Source organism: Varroa destructor, unplaced genomic scaffold (assembly GCF_002443255.2).
Source record: "Varroa destructor unplaced genomic scaffold, Vdes_3.0 BEIS01000001.1, whole genome shotgun sequence".
In the NCBI taxonomy this organism is placed as follows: domain Eukaryota; kingdom Metazoa; phylum Arthropoda; class Arachnida; order Mesostigmata; family Varroidae; genus Varroa; species Varroa destructor.
Genome location: NW_019211454.1, coordinates 2,570,662 through 2,587,405, shown reverse-complemented (window position 1 = coordinate 2,587,405; position 16,744 = coordinate 2,570,662). Strand labels below are relative to the sequence as shown.

Below are 16,744 nucleotides of genomic sequence, written 5' to 3'. Positions count from 1 at the left end.
ATCCAAGTAGGTGAAGTATCCCTGATACCATTGCTGCCATCCCTAAAAGTTTAGTTTACGAAGGCTTGGCCATTCATAGCTTTTAATTTATACAAAACTATGGCGAGTAATTAAAATAAGCCTTACGAAAAAAAAGTTCCCCATATAAAAAGGATATTAATACTGCTTTATTCTGAGTGAATAAAAGCTTTACAGAGCTTCTTTCAGCAAATATATATCGAAATGAACCCCATATTTGATTTATACGATAATGGAGGTCTTGAGGGGGTACATTGGGATTTTCGGAAGTAATGTTGCTTTCAGCGCTACTTTAATAAAGCCGTTGAAATGAATTTCTTACTTCTCAATAAAAGCCAATATCAGGATTCGATGCTGTGTACTTGCAAAATAGGTGCAACATTCATTTCCGTTTACCCAACTATAATCTGAGCAAAGTAACTCAGATACTATACGATTCAGAGTAATAGTGCACCGTTTAATTACCTGGGCGGTTTCTCCGGGATCTCTGGAGCTGAAGAGGATAGCGCTGTCGCTGGTGGAATGTCGATGGCAGAGGCAACAAGCGGCGCATGTCGTTGCTCTTGGCCTCGGTTACTATTAGTCGGTCTTGGTGCCGGTCCCAGGAAACTTAGGCCTTGAGCCCGGGCCTGAGCTAGCTTCGCGTTGGTGACTTGAGGAGATGCGAACATGACGCCGACCGCGGTTAAGCATGAGATTGTGTGAAGAGGGAAAGTTTATAGCTTCCCAGATGTGTATAGCTACAAAAACAGTAACACCTGATGTTCCAACAAGCTGACAGACATTAATTCAGCATTAACAGTGTACGAGCAAAGAGTGTGACGTTTTCATATGGAACAAGGCGCCACAGACTCCATTAAATTGCTCATCTCCTATACAAGCTGTGTGATTGTAAGTAGAGCGCTTTGTATTCTCTAACTCCCCAGGCAACTTCATTTGCAACTACTTTAGATTTATACGAAACAATGTCGCAATTTCGGTGCATTAAAAAATTTCATTATCAAAAATTTTCTGTTTAAGGTCCCAACGCACTCGCTAAAGCGGTATTTGGTATAACATAAGAAAATGGGTAAGCGTATTGGAATCACAATCTTGATTTTTCACTCTTGCACTGATAATCAGTAAAAAAAAAATAGTCCTCTGCGTGTCTTTTGCGTAAGTAGAGCGATATAAAATGGCACAATTCATGTAATTCACTGCGTCAGGTGTTTCCACTTGGTTAACTCTCTTGAGGCCCGATCTTTGCGCCAGCCATAACGCTAGATTACATAGTTATGTATTTCCTTTAGTTTTAGGGATGAGACAGGCGTCTTCTTAACTCTGTCTCAAATTTAAATAGATTGCTTCCCACGAGGGAAAGCATCTGGACACAGTATATACCAGCACAACACAAGAGTAGATGGTACTAGGTCGTGATAAGGGTGCTGATAGTGGTAACATGTAGCGATTTTTAAAGCGAACTAATTCACAAACAAGGATGAGTCCAAGACGTTGTCGCGTAAATATATGGCTTCAATAGCGAGCAGGCAATATTTTGGAGCAGGCAATAAAACAGAGCACCAGGTATGGCAGGTTAGTCGATTAGTACATTGTTAAAAATCAATGAAGTCGACATGAGGTTGAATTGGGATCGACCGAATGTGCAGTAGCGGGTACTCGATGATGAATTGATGTAGATTGCGTCTTGGCTTAGGATCTTGGTTGAAGGGGACGTGGTTGTTGCGATGACCCGGGGGATTCCAGGCGGGACACCGTGGGCCACTAGATCAGACCCCGATTAATCTGAAGTGGTAGCAGAAGTAGGTGGGGTGCACTTGTCACGGTACACTGACAAATCTGAAAAATAAAAACGAGTGACAACATCACCAACCATGCCGCCGAACATGGAAACGGTCAAAGCAGCAACAATAGCTAATACAAGGACAATTATACGGATACGAACCTTACTCCCTCTAGAAAAGTGAATCATCTGAGATTGCGTATTGTACTGTTAAACTGTGTGGTAACTCCTTATATTATATGATCATTTACTCGTAAAAAATGTTTAAAATAAAAGCTTTAAACACGCCTTGTTCAGTTGTTTAATATAGCTTACGCATAAGTCTGCACTCTTCATCTCTTATTAAGTACTGCGCATTCAGGTATATCGCAGATGCACTAAGCTCTTTGGTCCTACGTTTTACAAGGAGGCTAAAGCTAGCAACTCCGGAACCCAAAGTCAAAAATACAGCTCTTTGAGTGGTAGTATTTGGAGAATGCCCACTGACTCCTGGGCCATACATTTTGGTAAATATTATATTTTGGTAAATATTATATTGACGATAATTCGCGACAATAATCTTTAATACGATAGCTTAGGCAATGCTAAATAATAACCAGAGTCAACAATTTAATCAAGTAAATTTTTGATACAGTTTCGAAAGTTTTTGTCTTAGTATTCTCAAATGCACGTTGTTGTACGCACACAAATAGAAAAAATTTCGAGTTTTTTTTTTTGGAGATTGGACGGATTCGAGGTAGCCTATGCTGGCTCTCTCGAATATTTCACAGTCCATGTTCTGTTATGTAGAGAGGGTGAGAAGTTTTTATATGTAGTATTCAAATACTAGAAATTAGCTCGACACGTTATTCGTTCTCAGCGCTAAATCTATTTTATAAGAAAACAGATTCACACATGAAACGCCAATACAAGTTACCCAAACGAATACTGCCAACCTCTAGATCACTTTATTCATCTAAAAAATGTTGATATAGTGGACAGAAAAATAGGGGGTTGGTCAACAGACAAAATGGTTGATCGAACATTTTTTTAAGCTTAAACAGAACGCTAAAAAAATAAGGATAAGTATAAACACTTCGAAGCCTTTCAATCCACGTAAATCAGTGCCTGCCAATAATGTCGATGGCACATCGTCGCAATGGCAGATTGTTTCTTTAGAAAAAAACCTTATCTGTAAAGTAAGTCTCATTTTAACTAGGATAGAAAGAGGGTGGGGTGAGCGAGAAAGTCCAAAAAAGCTAAAAGCAAAATGAAACAATTACATTTCTACCTTGTCATTGACACGTACACATATACTGAAGCCCCAGGTACCCGAATACTAAACAAAGGTATATTTCCGTTCTTAACCAATGCTCTTCCATACACCGTGAACGAGCGTTTTGTATAACAGTATCTGAATCTGTCATAACAATAATGCTAGAAAAAAAGGAATCACCACCTGTTGTTACGGTAGTACACCGTTAGTCTTAGCGTAATAACCGTATTTATATACTTTATAAGATAGAAGCATTGGATTATGAATCGAGACTTTATCATTTGTTAATGTAATGAAGATTTATTGAAACTTTCTGTTATCGACGCAAATTCAGCTATTCTATCGAATAAACAAAGCATTTCGATTCATTTAAGTAAATAAGAAGAAATAATGCTGGATAGACAACTACTTCTTGTTTGTCTTTCTGAGATGTGTTGCGTCTTTTGAATCGTATACGATGATTAATCGTAGCCAATCGACCTTGCAGTACATGGATATGATGATCTCTTCTGAACGACTTTTTTCCACTTATTTAATTAGAATCAATCTAGGGACGGTCTATATTGAAAAGACGATTATTTATCGTTGTGTAATCTTGTTGAATGAATATGTAATAGCTAGCATCCGTATAGTGATTTTTTTTTTATTTGTTATTATTATAGTTCTGGTCGTTTATGGTCGTTACGTATTGCCAGCAGTAGTAACGTACATGTGTTACTTTGTTAATTTACTCGTGTGATAGGAAACCGCAATAAAAAATAAACAGACTAAATAAAATTCAACATAAATCAATCATGCTGAGTGTCGTTCATTGACTGACGTTCAGAAACCCTAAACCCTGGGAGCTGAACATTACATTTTAAAAACTCAATTATTTGTTTCTCACGAATATCATTGTATTTTCCACTGCACCTTGACTACGCTGTACTTATACGTTTGGTGACAGCATATCTTACATTAGTGGGGCTAAGGTCCAATTGAACTATATGTATGCTGAGCATTTTGCCTCATTGTCAAGCGAAGGTTTCTTAGATCACGTTTGACACGATAATGTCAATCTGGTAGGATATAATCGATGTTTAGGATAGTACGTATGCATACTACAAAAGCGATGTCAATTCTTTTGCCTTAAATACTAGGGCCACGGCTGTGCACTACTAAGTATCACCCAACTGGAGGATTTAGATCTTACTGATGGGTCACAAGTAGATTCTGGTTATTCTGCATTTTGTGCAACAGCGTAAACGAATCGAATCTTGTTAGGAAAACTAGTATTCAGCAAACGATAGCTCTTAATATTGCCTTTTATTGATAATTCTGACTGTTATCAGTGATGCACACCAAAATATTTTCAAATAGAAGAAATGTTTGTTGACGCTGCCAATTAGGCTTGTTTTAATCAAAGGCTTGAAGGACTAAACTAGATTCTCACAGCTAAATTTCGTTCCTAAGCTACTCGTGGGACACTGTAGAACTTTCACCCATTAAACGTTGAATCTCGTATCTTGCCAATCTGCTGTCAAACTAGCTTTAATTAAGTGTACCATATACGAATATAGTGCATGATCTTCATATGTTGCAGTTGACATTAGACTGATTTTGATTTTTTTTAAATATTCCTTGATTTTAGTACGATTCTTTTGTTTCTTATACATGTTTGCCATGACTATTACATAAGGTCAACTTCACTTACCAGTTACCACTATCGAAACAATTAATTCTTACCCAACATATATCCAGGTGCCTCATTTCAGTTTTGACCATATACAGGCACTGTCTTCTACATACCTTATCTATACCAAAAAGTAGCTGGCAAACATTATAGCTTTAGGCCAAACTAAATATATGGGCATATATTTATTCTTTTTTCTTTAAGTAAAAGAAGTATGATTTCGTAACTGACATAGCCATGGCCTAATAAATTATTATAAATAAATATATAACGTATACGTCAAATAAGAAATTTCATTACAGTACATGCTTAGGGAGATTTTAAGTGGTTCAATAGGATCCGCCTAAAGACTAACCGGATGTGATTCGTCTGCTAAAAGAGGCGATACAATATTAGCAGATGTCAATGGCTTTTCCGCTATTTAATTCATGAAACAGCCTATTTTTCTATAATTAATTAGGCTTCCTTGCTTATCTCATACAGATCCACACTGCACTCGGATTCTTCTGTCCTAAAATGACCGACGACTGCTGCCAGCACCTAACAACGTCGGCGATCCTCATGCGGATCTTCTATAGCTAAATCTTTCTAGGGACGTTTGCAAGAATTAGCTGCAGACATACGAACTCGATAACGTCCGAGTTGCTACACTATGAAACTGTTCGCACTATTCGTCGCACAATAACACCTAAGCCTGATAGCCTTCCGCAGATTCCACAGTCCTATAGCACTGCTTTGAATAGTCTTGTCTGTTTACACCGTCAAAAATGCTTAACCTGTACGCGTTTTTCGATCCCGTGTCAATGGCAATGGTACTCAAAAGGCAAATTTTTTTGATACGGCCTTTTCTTTTTTATTTTTGTTGTCGTTTTAGTGCTGCCCCACATTGTGAGTGACAACGTTCGTTTGAGACTGCAGTGGAACACGGTCTGCCGCCCCGCTTAAACTTGTTCTCGCACTCTCGTCCGCACAGCCGATCTACTCCTTACCGTCTTCCTTCGCTCACGGAAAAAGATTCTTGTAATAGTCCCTGCACCACTTTGCGTTGAGTCACCTAATCTCTACTGATATTTTTTGCTGGTGCCGTCCTCTAGCGACCGCTGCAGCGGTAGTAGCTATCATCAAAGCTGAAAGCGTAGGCAGTAATGGATGAGGCTAAGTAGTGAGCCATGTAGCGTCTCTGCTGGCATAGGAAAGGTCATCAGAAGCCGTGAGCAACACAGCTGATCGCGAACGAGATCACGCAATCACTGATTGATTGACTAACTCAGTGGCCGAGCGAATGGCTGGTAATTTTTCTCATATATACCGAAAAAATCTCTCGAAAGAGACGGAGAGAGAGTCGACGAGGACGGGGCCAGTACATAGCAAATCCGTATTGTGCTGCGATCGCATAGAATATTAACTACACAGATAGCGGATAAAAGGACACGATGGGATATAATCAAGAGAGATCTGCGATTGGCCCCAACGCGGCTACACTGCGCGGCTCACCATGAGACTTGACTGATTGGATTTTACTGGGGTAGAGCGGGTACTCACCCCATAGAGGAAAGATAGATACAGAGTTAAAAAGCAGATATTGCTGTAAATATCATCAGACCATTACGTGGATGCTGCCACAGATTGCTGGATGTGATCGATAACGGGAAGCATAGACTTATATTGCCCGCCTTGTCGAATGGTTTTCGATGTCGACCTTTATGCAGGAAGCACGTTTCTTTGCTACCTTCTTCACAGAGTACGGAACACAAACGAGTGTAAGGTGTATAAATGACCGATTTTGCATTGTATGGAGAAGGCATCGAAACTTAGTTGCATAAAGGAAATTATTGAGAAAGGAACGGACAGTGGCTTTTATAATCAAAAACAATAATTTACCGGCGAGTTTTATTTAGAAAGTTACAGATGTTCTATCTCGCTCGAGTACAGCCTGGGATAGGAAACACTCCTGCATAGTTTTTCACGTATCACAGTTTTCTACAGAGTGTGATACTCATTCACAAGGCACTTGTCAATATTCCGATTCGAGGAGACTAACTACCTTTGCCCGTACAGCAATATGTTTAGAACGGTTCCTTACTTTCAGCAACATCATAATATGCCGATGCCGCAACAAATGACCTAAATAGCTGGCTTAAAGTTTGGATATCCATGAAACACTCAATGAAATGACAGTCTTTTTGTTCGACTTCCAACCTTCTTTTGGCCAAAGCTCGAATCAGGTAAAGAGTTCAACTGGTGTTCAGTTATGATAACGATTTCATTAAACTTAAGTTTATTAGATAACGCTATACATACGCGAGAATGGTTTTTGATGCCATTTCTGAAGTGTACTCAATAGGGAAAGAGATAAATTTGTAGATAAAGGATCGAAACGTCATTCCCTCAGCATAAAATGACATCCAAGAGTTAAAAATATCCAAAGCAATCATCTCGAATATCGTGATCGAATCACTGAAGTATTATCCCTGCGATGCACTGTGTAACAAAGGGCCAGTTTGGAATGTTTCAAAAAAGTAGGTTCAGTAAAGCTGATTAGACATAGAACCCTGCATAACCGCTATACTCATTAGACATTATCGTTTTAGACCATAGAATCTAGACCAGACAAATAATGAAGTCTCCAAAAATCGTCCTGCATTGTCAATTAACTATTTCATAAAGCAACCACTTTCCTTCTCAACATCAAAATCGCATAATAACGCATTTATTAGTTGACGATAGAAAAGGCAAAACCCTTTCGGCTCTACGATGTCCTCGTGTAACTTGTAACTTGGAACTATTTTGCAAATAATTCAGAAAGCTTTTTAAGACTCCTCGATATTTATCAACGAACGTGTTTTACTGAACCCCTAAAGACTGTTCAGTTTTCGCTATGTGTGGTTCGATTTCTCGCTAAAATGGCAACTTAATCTCAACTTCGTTGTAGATACTTTACCCTTAAGTTGAGTAACCGGTCGGGGTTTCAGAAAAAATTGGCAGTCGAAGTTTGCACTTTGCAGAACTCTATGATGTAATGCTTGACCAGAACATTTAACAGTTGTGCGGCTTCAAATATTAATTTATAGGGAGTCGTATAAAAAGCGTGTGTAGTATTTTTCGAGTATTCTAGCGTAAATGCACCGTTTCCAACGCAATATATACGATTCTATTCAATACAATTTAACATGTTTTCCCTTTTAATGATGTTTATATTACACGATGCGAACGTGACGGCCTTTTTCTTTATTACTTCGCGTTCTTAAATATTCGTTGCTGCAAGTGAAGTATTACGTGCAGTTTGTCAAGTGACAAAAGCAATATCCTCGACGTTTCTTGCTACTACTCAAAGAGAAGTCAAAAAGCTGCCGAAGCGATTTGGAGGTACGCCGTGTACGACCAGGTCTCTGTAATTGAGAGTTATGGGAATATATGATATAGGGTGATTTCGAGGTTTTCTGACAACAGAAAAATACAGAACAAAAAGACGTTTCTGGTTTTTGACCCCCGACATACCTGTCTCGGAAATCGAAGTAGGGGCAATCTTTTTTTTATCCAAATCAAACCCACCTTGCAGGGAAATATTTTTGTTTGGTTTACAACTCTTATCAAAGTTATCGCTTATCAAAGTAAAACAACTGCGACTTTCCGTTGTTTTCTTCTAGATTGTCGTATTAGAAATGTTTCGTAACACATTTGAATTACTGTTACGATAGTAAAGGCCTCGAACGTTATTTTGTTAATGTGGTTTTCCAACTTATACAACATATCGTATATAGCTCCCAGGCCTGTCATTTGCAACTACATGTTTGTCACAAGCATACTGAAACGCATTTGCTTAACTTCCAAACACAACGTTATCTGCCTGTTTTATAATTACCAGCATCTAAAAGATTTGACTGGGTTTTTACCAGACAAACTATTCAAGCATAATATAGATCAGCGTGCTGTCCAAGGTGTTGATCGCTCAAAGCTTCTTTTCATTTCCGTTAACGGTGTATTTCGCACTTCTTACCTGAACTATCAGTTTCTAATTCTGAATGCCTTTAGAGCTTCCTTGCGCATGAAACTTTCTCATAAGTGCTAATAGTGCTTGCACACTCGCATGACTAACATATAGATCCCGTACATACATAAGCTCGAAGAACCTTCTCTAAATATTAAGTCGACACAAATATAGGCAAATCTAACGAATGCGCTATATAAGTCTCTTGTGATCGTCCATTGATAAAGCCCTCATATTGCCGTCATTCTGTTGCTATCATCGTTGCTGTCGTGCGTGTTCCACAACGGGTTAGCAGGGGGTCGCACAGTGCTTTCTCGTACAGTATTTATTGAGGTCGCTCACTGATTTTGTCACCCTGCATCACAAGCAGCAGGTCTCTACATGTTTCGAATAACCTTTTCTCGTATTGACATTGCTACTGCAACGGATATCTTGACGTCGCTTGTCGCATACAACGCAACAGCCGCGGTAGCGGCGCTGGTCGTTGCGGTAGTCCGAGCAAACGACATTCTCTGTAAGCGCGCATAAACGGACAGACATGTGTAACCAACAGGTCAGCGCCGTCAGACCGCTGTGTTCATAGTCAGTTTTTTGAGCCCAGCACCGTCTATGCTGCTGCTACTGTTGTTGATGTCGGTGTTGTCTGCTTGGATAGTCCGCTAGCACAGACATCGTAGTAGCCCTCTCAACCAATAAATTTGTCAGCTTTGGCGGTCACAGCTCTGCCAAAATGTGGCAGCATAGCAGAGGATACTTTATAACATAGCACGGAGCCGGTTTTACCCATCGGCCTCTAGTGCAGTGGTTTTACTAGGTTTATAACGGATCGCTTCATCAATTGGTCCTTTCATCGGTCGTTTTCAGAGTCCGCCGCAAAGGCAGAAGTAATACATGTATAATATCGTGATTAAGCACACTTGGGAAAGTCTGCGTGACTGAAATGTGCCAGTATTTTATTTTCCGATACGTCCAGCAAATAACAGTGGCGCAAGCGGCCGGGTTTGACTGCGGCTGCCGTACGTGCGGAATGAATCTGTCGCACCATGATGTTGTATTGCCCAATGTGAAAACAATCCTTAGATCACTGATAAGCACAGCGAAGCGGTTCTCCACCGATGTTCATTAGCCAAAACAATAAGATAGGACGACGTTTGCGACTCTCACAGATACATACACGCGCATACGTTCGTACGTTGTAGACAAACTGGACAAACAATAGAACAATCAAAAGAGCCATCGATTATACCACGAAATATCCGCTGTAGAACCAGAAGGAGCTTTTTACTTGCGGCTGGTACCAATAGTTTAAAAGTTCACAGTTGCAAATTGTCCCATCCATCGAAACTTTCAACATAACGGGTTCTAAGTGTTTGCTATACTTTTTGAGATAATATTCCTGTGGTGTGCGTTACTAGCAGCCAGCATCGTGCCAGCGATAAAAACGGAAAATGCTATTGATATCAGACCATCAGTTTTTCGGGAGAAGGCCGATTGGTCGCTGGCACTAACCAGGCGACGATGTACCCCGGAAAGCTTCACAGAACGCGGAAAATAACATCATCGAGTTTCAGTCATGTTTGAAGCACGTAACGAAGGACACTGTACTTTCCCCATACCTATACCCTCAATCGCCGTTTCATCGATCACCTGTCATTCACACGTAGAAGATCACTCATATTCCCGCCGTGTCACCCGCCGTGTGTCTATGCGTATCTGGCTTTCTTTAGTTGTTACTAGAAGCATGTTTGATCGTGACGCCTAGTCACAGTGTTCACAGAACCGCACACCGAGCGTCAACTCTAAACGCTTGTCAACTATATCGTCGTCGTCGTCGTATCGACAAAGTACATCAACTTCAGGGACACGCCTTCTAGTTAATGATCGCGTGTAGCACCAGTCCGTTTTGTAAAGCCTGTATCTGATTCGAACAGCACTCTCATAATTTGAACTTTGAAGTTCGTTGCTTGATACTGTTATTCCTTGCATAGTTATTTTTAAACTGGTCATTCATATTGTGGTGGGTGCCTGTGGATAAGTGTTATCGCTTCATTGGTCATCTTGTTTATTGCTTTACTTTTTTATGCAGCTTTTACTGGCTACCGTTGACGCGCGTGCACCAAACGTGACGTTGTTGTCAGTCGCTGTTCGACGAGTTGTAGTCATTGGTGTCCTGCGACAGCAACAGCACCCGGTGGCGAGGCAGCTAACGTTAACTCGAATGAAACATTATAAGGTGAGGCGCCAAGCACCGCGATACTGATGACCGATCGAAAGGTTGGTCGATCAGTGGTTGGAGACTGGCCAATCAGCGAGTCCTGCTAGCTAAAAAAGCGACAAGACAGTGAAGGCCTGCGGCAGCATAGCCCCCACGTATCTGGTGACTCATCATCGTCTGCCGCACACACCTAATACACAGATTAAACCAATGGCAGCCCAATTAATGGCGTCGTTGACATAAAAGCTGCAAACAGCTTTCAGAGAACTGTACATAATATTAGATACAGTCAGACGAGTGCACTCGGACGGTGCACAAGTCGGTTTGCGCAGTAGGTGCTCCTACCAGTGCTGCTCTTTTAGTAATGACTGTTGTAAAGATCACACAATGACTGAGATAGAAAACTTGAGCCTTTCTGGAGACCAAGTCGAAACCGAGCGCTTATTGCAGTGTCTGTGCACTCAGCTGAGAGTATGATAGACGGCTCAGTCAATGATGGTCCTCCTTTACTGTGCCAAGTACATAAATCAATTGGTTTTTGATAGCAGGTTGTAATACAGCCTGTAACATTATAATCATCATCAATGTGATAATCATTATTATCTGCCATCAGCGTATCATATTGCAACAGAGACTAAAATATAACATAATCAGCTTTACAGCTTTTAAACACAATACCCTTCACGGAAGGGGAAAACGGGGGTGTGCGGTTCTGATATTAGGAAAAAAATAGAGCATCATTAAAACCTATCGAAGTACCTCTGTGTGGGTGACAGTGTAAGAGGACGAGCCAGCTCTGAATGTCGCCGAGATACAACGCCTGTTTGTCTCGGCGTTATAATTATGCAACAGCGAGCATAATGACGCCGACGTAGTCGGCAACGATAAAAAAATTAACAGCATAATGTTTTTTTCGGTATAAGAGTTTAAAAAAGAGACAAAATTATTGACAGTTTATACAAAAACAAAAAGGTTATAGACCAATAAAGCGGCTTAAAGATGCGTATATACTGCATGGACTGTTGTTATGGCTGTTTTAACATAAACGTTGCGCATACATTATAAAGATATCCTCTAATGGCGTCTGCACGCAATATTCTAAATATCCGTTTAGTTAACCTTTAACGAGAGGTAAGTCAGACCACTTACCTGCAACCGGCGGAAACCGTTAGCGCATCCGTCAAACTCGCATCGTCAAGATCCAACCGTCATAATACAATGGGGCCACGTCATTATAAATTTATTAATCAACTAGCTCTTTTTTTACTTTTTTTAAATGTATTTTTAGATAATTTTAATGCATGTATATCAAAGGTGCATATACCAACTTTGTATGCGACATCAAACTGTTATTTTTTTTGCTTTAGTTGAAGCTTGATCAATGTAAAACCACAAATTGTGATCGAATGGCATCGGTCAGCGATTCATTGTCCATAAACTATCAAATATTTTTCTTCATATGTCAAAACTGATCGTATTTTCTGTCTGTTTCTATGCGGTGTTTTACCAAGTTGTTTTAGAGCTATAAGCGCATTTCAACATAACCAAATACGTTTTGTCTCTATCTCGCCATTTTGCTTCTAAAAAGAAAATCAGTGGCGCTAAAAGTCTTAAAGACGTATAGCCTGTCATTTTGACCTATTTTGAACGAGAACTAATTTTCCTATGAGGGGAATTGCCGAGCCAACGCTTACTTCACGCGTCTGTAAAGGTAAATCTGAAGCTTTGATTTGTAATAGATATTATTAGAGCGCATTTTCGGATCTTCGTATTGCCGCCTCATTATTAGAATTTTTTGTATATAGAAGGGTTTCCAGTTGATTTTTGAGATCGACAGCTTGGACTGCCTATCATACGTCCGTGCATTTTCAATTCTGATAAATGAAGATATGCACTAACCAAAAAATCTTCTAATTACTAAAAAAAATACCGAATCCTATGAAAATGCTTCAGCCGCCAATTTGTCATCACAAGCGATTGCCACGAACTTCTGCAAGCCAATGAGATAACTGTTCCTAATTTATAATCACAAATCAAAGGGCAGTTTTCCATTCTCATAAATTTGAATACAACGCAGTTTTACTGTCTTTCATTTGTATCTTTGCATAATGGATTAATGGAGTAAAAAAGTCAAGTGGTTTTTTTGTTTTATTTATTCTATATCTATAGAGCAACTAACGTCGATTTTATAATGCCGTCTTCGTCGAGTTACTTGTTGACGAGGGAAACGTATGGAATGCTTCGCATCTGTATCGAGTCGGAATATAAAAGACACCATACGACGCAACGCTGTAAACAATATAATACGTTTACCAGCCACAGAAAGATGATCAACTGATAAATGGAGAACCTGTCGAGGCACCTTTAACGTCCAGGATCACCCGCGATTAGATACCATATTATCACTTTCGTTAACCAATAAGCCGCTACGACGATCGATAGCGATAGCGTGGGCCACGGTAGACCATCGTCAAGATGGCTCAAGCAGTGAAGTCAGACAACGATTCATTGTCACGATAACAGTGCTTCTTATCTGAAGCAACCAACTAGATAGCTTCTAAGATCCAAGTAACGGTAACCCTTTTATTCATCGTTCATTGTACAGATTTTATGATGTTAATACAATAATATTTGCTTATGATATTTCTGGCATTATTTCCAATTTATTATATTCCTTATTGTATTATTGAGAATGTACGGAGAAATGTCGTTAGGACTCGTTTTCAAATGAAATTTGGGTTCGAACTCTGCTAAAAAATTGCAAACTCAATTTAAACTCATTCTACTGGAGTCAAACAGGCACTGTCGCATATGTTTGTGCAGAAAAAATGCTGTAAAACAGGGTCCAAGGAAAGGCGGTGTCATACTCAGTTGACGTTTTGGACCCTTTTCGCCTACGGGCAAGGTCAACTACAGAACAGCGCACATTGTACAAATGGTGACATCGCGCAAATAAAGATAGCAGAAAATTAAACACATTAGTTATACTTTAAAATAACCTAAATCTAGTTCTTATAGACTGTATCCTGACTCCATGAGCATATGTGTAAGTTGATAAGCAAGGACAGGAGTTAGTAATTTTTTGAAAAGCAATCAGATATTTTTTTATCAAAAGGCTAACGTGACAGAGTGGATCTTTTACTTGAAAAATTTTTGGCTCGTGTCATTATAGATATCAGGCTCTGTAAAAAAAAAAAACGTCTAGACAAAATTCCGCTAGGTTCTGTGATTTTTTCCATACTTGGATACGGCGCGTTCTTTTCACTTTTGGGAACGTGAATATGCTATATTCAACATCACTTTTTAAGCGTTTCCTCTAACGAATATGTACACTCTCTAGAAATGACTGATTTCATTAGATTAAAGTACAAATTCATTTCCTCCGTATATGTATTACATGCTTCAAAATGAAATAATGATGGGAAACTCGGCCATCCTGAAATCGTTTTGGGAATAAACGTTCACTTTTGATGTTTATTTACTTGAATAATAAAAATATCGATTGGAGAATAATACTATGGACTTTCTTAAAAGATTCATCGAAGAACTTGCTAGTTACCAAATATTTTTCAATACTAAAATCAATTAATAAAATCAATCGTAGGTTAAATTTGGTTCAATTAATAATCGCATATTTATAAACAAATTACACAAAATACAAATGATTCTATATTAAATTCAAGTTTCAAAAAATAATGCTTATTTAAAATTGTTTTTCCTCTTCGTGAAAACTTAGCGTCTTTCTTAATGCGATGTACCTTTCCCAATCTTATATGACAGTATTCTACAGAATAATTATGAGCGCTGCCCACCAAAATACATACGTTGTGTTCCACTCTGGTTATTACTTGGGTTTTTTTCTCCCTAGAACATATTATTTCAATTTTCGTAACGGAAAATACGCGTTTTTTTGTCCGGAGAAAATTCGCAGGCCGGTCGCTACCTGATGGCAGAGTACACGCAGCTTCCTTTGGTTAAATAGTAGAATACTTTGTCCATACGTTGAAGTTATCGCAAAAACTATTGACCAATTATTTACAAAATCATTCACTAGTCCAGTAGGTGCAAATATTGAAATTAACTTCGTGTACATCGAGTTATAGATATGACTGGCATAGCGTCTTACAGCTCATAATGCCTGGATTTGAGCTCGGATGACTGCACGTGAAATTTTAAAGCTAATACCTAGAGTTTGTTACAAACAAACAATAGGTCTGTTACTAAAAATCAAAACCCGAAATATGTTCCATTTCGTATCCATACTATCTGCAAATATGCATCCTCTCTAATCGTATTTGCGAATCACGTTTCGTACATGTCCACTGCAAACTCTTAAGGCATCCCACAATAACTATAAAAACCCCTTCGAAAATTGTGTACTGTAATTCCCATAGTATATCACACTGTCAAGTCTAATAGAAAAGAACTATAGTCTTGATTGACTGGAGGTCGCGCTTAATTGAAAATACACAAATAAGTAAAAGCCATACACAGATATACGTGACAAATTTAATGAAGTTACAGTGGCATAATCAACTTACATATGACCAAGCGTATGACGCGTCATAGGAACCTCAGGTGTACGATGGAAAGTGTCTTATGCTGCTGGAATGAGCATTGGGGCTAAATGAAAAAGTTTTCATCTCTTTTCTGTGATCAAAGTAATTTAGGGCAAGCGAGCTGCTGTTAGCCTACTCATATCAAGGCTCTTTAGACGATCGGAAATTAGACATGCCCACCATGATCTTAGGCGACCGATTGTAGTGTGCTATTGCAGACATCATTTTGACGGTTCGCATTACCAGAAACATTACAAAATCAATATCGCACAAGTTTAATGACGAATACTGCAATTTTACAGCTGTAATCAAGGATTGTTGGCTTATTAATCGCCAGCTCACCTCACACCAGAAAACACCGAAACAGATTAATCATTTAGCTCAAGTAGCATTAGAAGCTCAAGTTAGCCCGAAATATGTATGTATACATTATAACTTGAACGTTTGTGAATACGTCAAAAAATAGTCAGATGGTTAGCCGGTAATGGTGTCCTTGGCATGAATGAGTGGCCTCACTCCAATAGGGACCATCCTTCAATACTTCTGCATACGCAGGTGCGCACGTTCCCTAGCATAGTGTCCTTTCCGTTAACTTCAAACGCCTTATAACCGAGCAGCCCGCCTGCGTACTTTCCTACTAAGTTCTTTTCGGAATAGAGAATTTGTTGACGATAACCCATTCTTTTATTTTGTTTCTTATTTCTTATATTTTTTTGTTTCTTATATTCAGTATTTGTTAGAGCGAAAGTGAAATGTTAGCCAATGACATGCGGACGCAATATTTTTGGAATTAAGCATGAAATCATAATATTTGTATTAATAAGCCGTCAACTGCCACACACAATAGCACTAGCGGACTGTAAACAGAAAAGACTTGTTAATAAACAAAGAAAAAAGTACCGGGATGAACGCACTAATCATGGAAACGTATTACCATCACCGGATGAACGAAAAATTATGTACGGCAACTCCCTAATCGGTTGAAAGGTCGGTTGAAAGGTACGAACAAGATCCCAACGTTACGAGCAAAAAGACTCACTGAGCATAAAGGCATAAAAAACAGTAATAAAATCAACCAACTCATATAAAACACAAGGTATCAAAAAGCGTTTAGTAATAGAAAAATTGTGCCGAGTTATTAAATGAATATTACAGAAAGCTTGTAGTGATCCATCCACCGAACACAACTACAAACGGGAAGCTTATAAATGTTGTTTCAGCTTTGTAACTGGGCCGATGGATCTGCTTGAAAATTAG

General features: G+C 39.1%; 1 protein-coding gene and 1 long non-coding RNA gene across 8 annotated transcripts in view; one reads left to right on the top strand and one right to left on the bottom strand.

Annotated features, from left to right (window-relative positions):
* The window catches only part of LOC111243332 (protein Aster-B-like), a 36,318-nt gene that overhangs the window by 11,951 nt on the left and 7,623 nt on the right, over positions 1-16,744 (bottom strand). Inside the window, exons 1-2 of one of the 7 annotated variants that reach the window (XM_022788736.2) lie at positions 8,723-8,867; positions 484-1,854 (exon numbers count right to left, since the gene is read on the bottom strand). The exons of 1 other annotated variant lie outside the window; for it this stretch is intronic. In XM_022788736.2, coding sequence (XP_022644471.1) covers positions 484-689 — 206 coding nt within the window. In that variant the 5' untranslated portion in view covers positions 690-1,854; positions 8,723-8,867. Of the gene's footprint in view, positions 1-483; positions 1,855-5,080; positions 5,693-5,714; positions 6,097-8,722; positions 8,868-16,744 lie in introns of those variants that run through there. 5 more of the 7 variants (XM_086977188.1, XM_022788708.2, XM_086977187.1 and 2 more) reach the window with 5 other exon arrangements.
* On the top strand, positions 9,467-13,902 carry LOC147758129 (uncharacterized). Its single transcript, XR_015318942.1, has 2 exons — positions 9,467-12,639; positions 13,098-13,902. It is a non-coding gene; the product is annotated as an uncharacterized LOC147758129 (long non-coding RNA).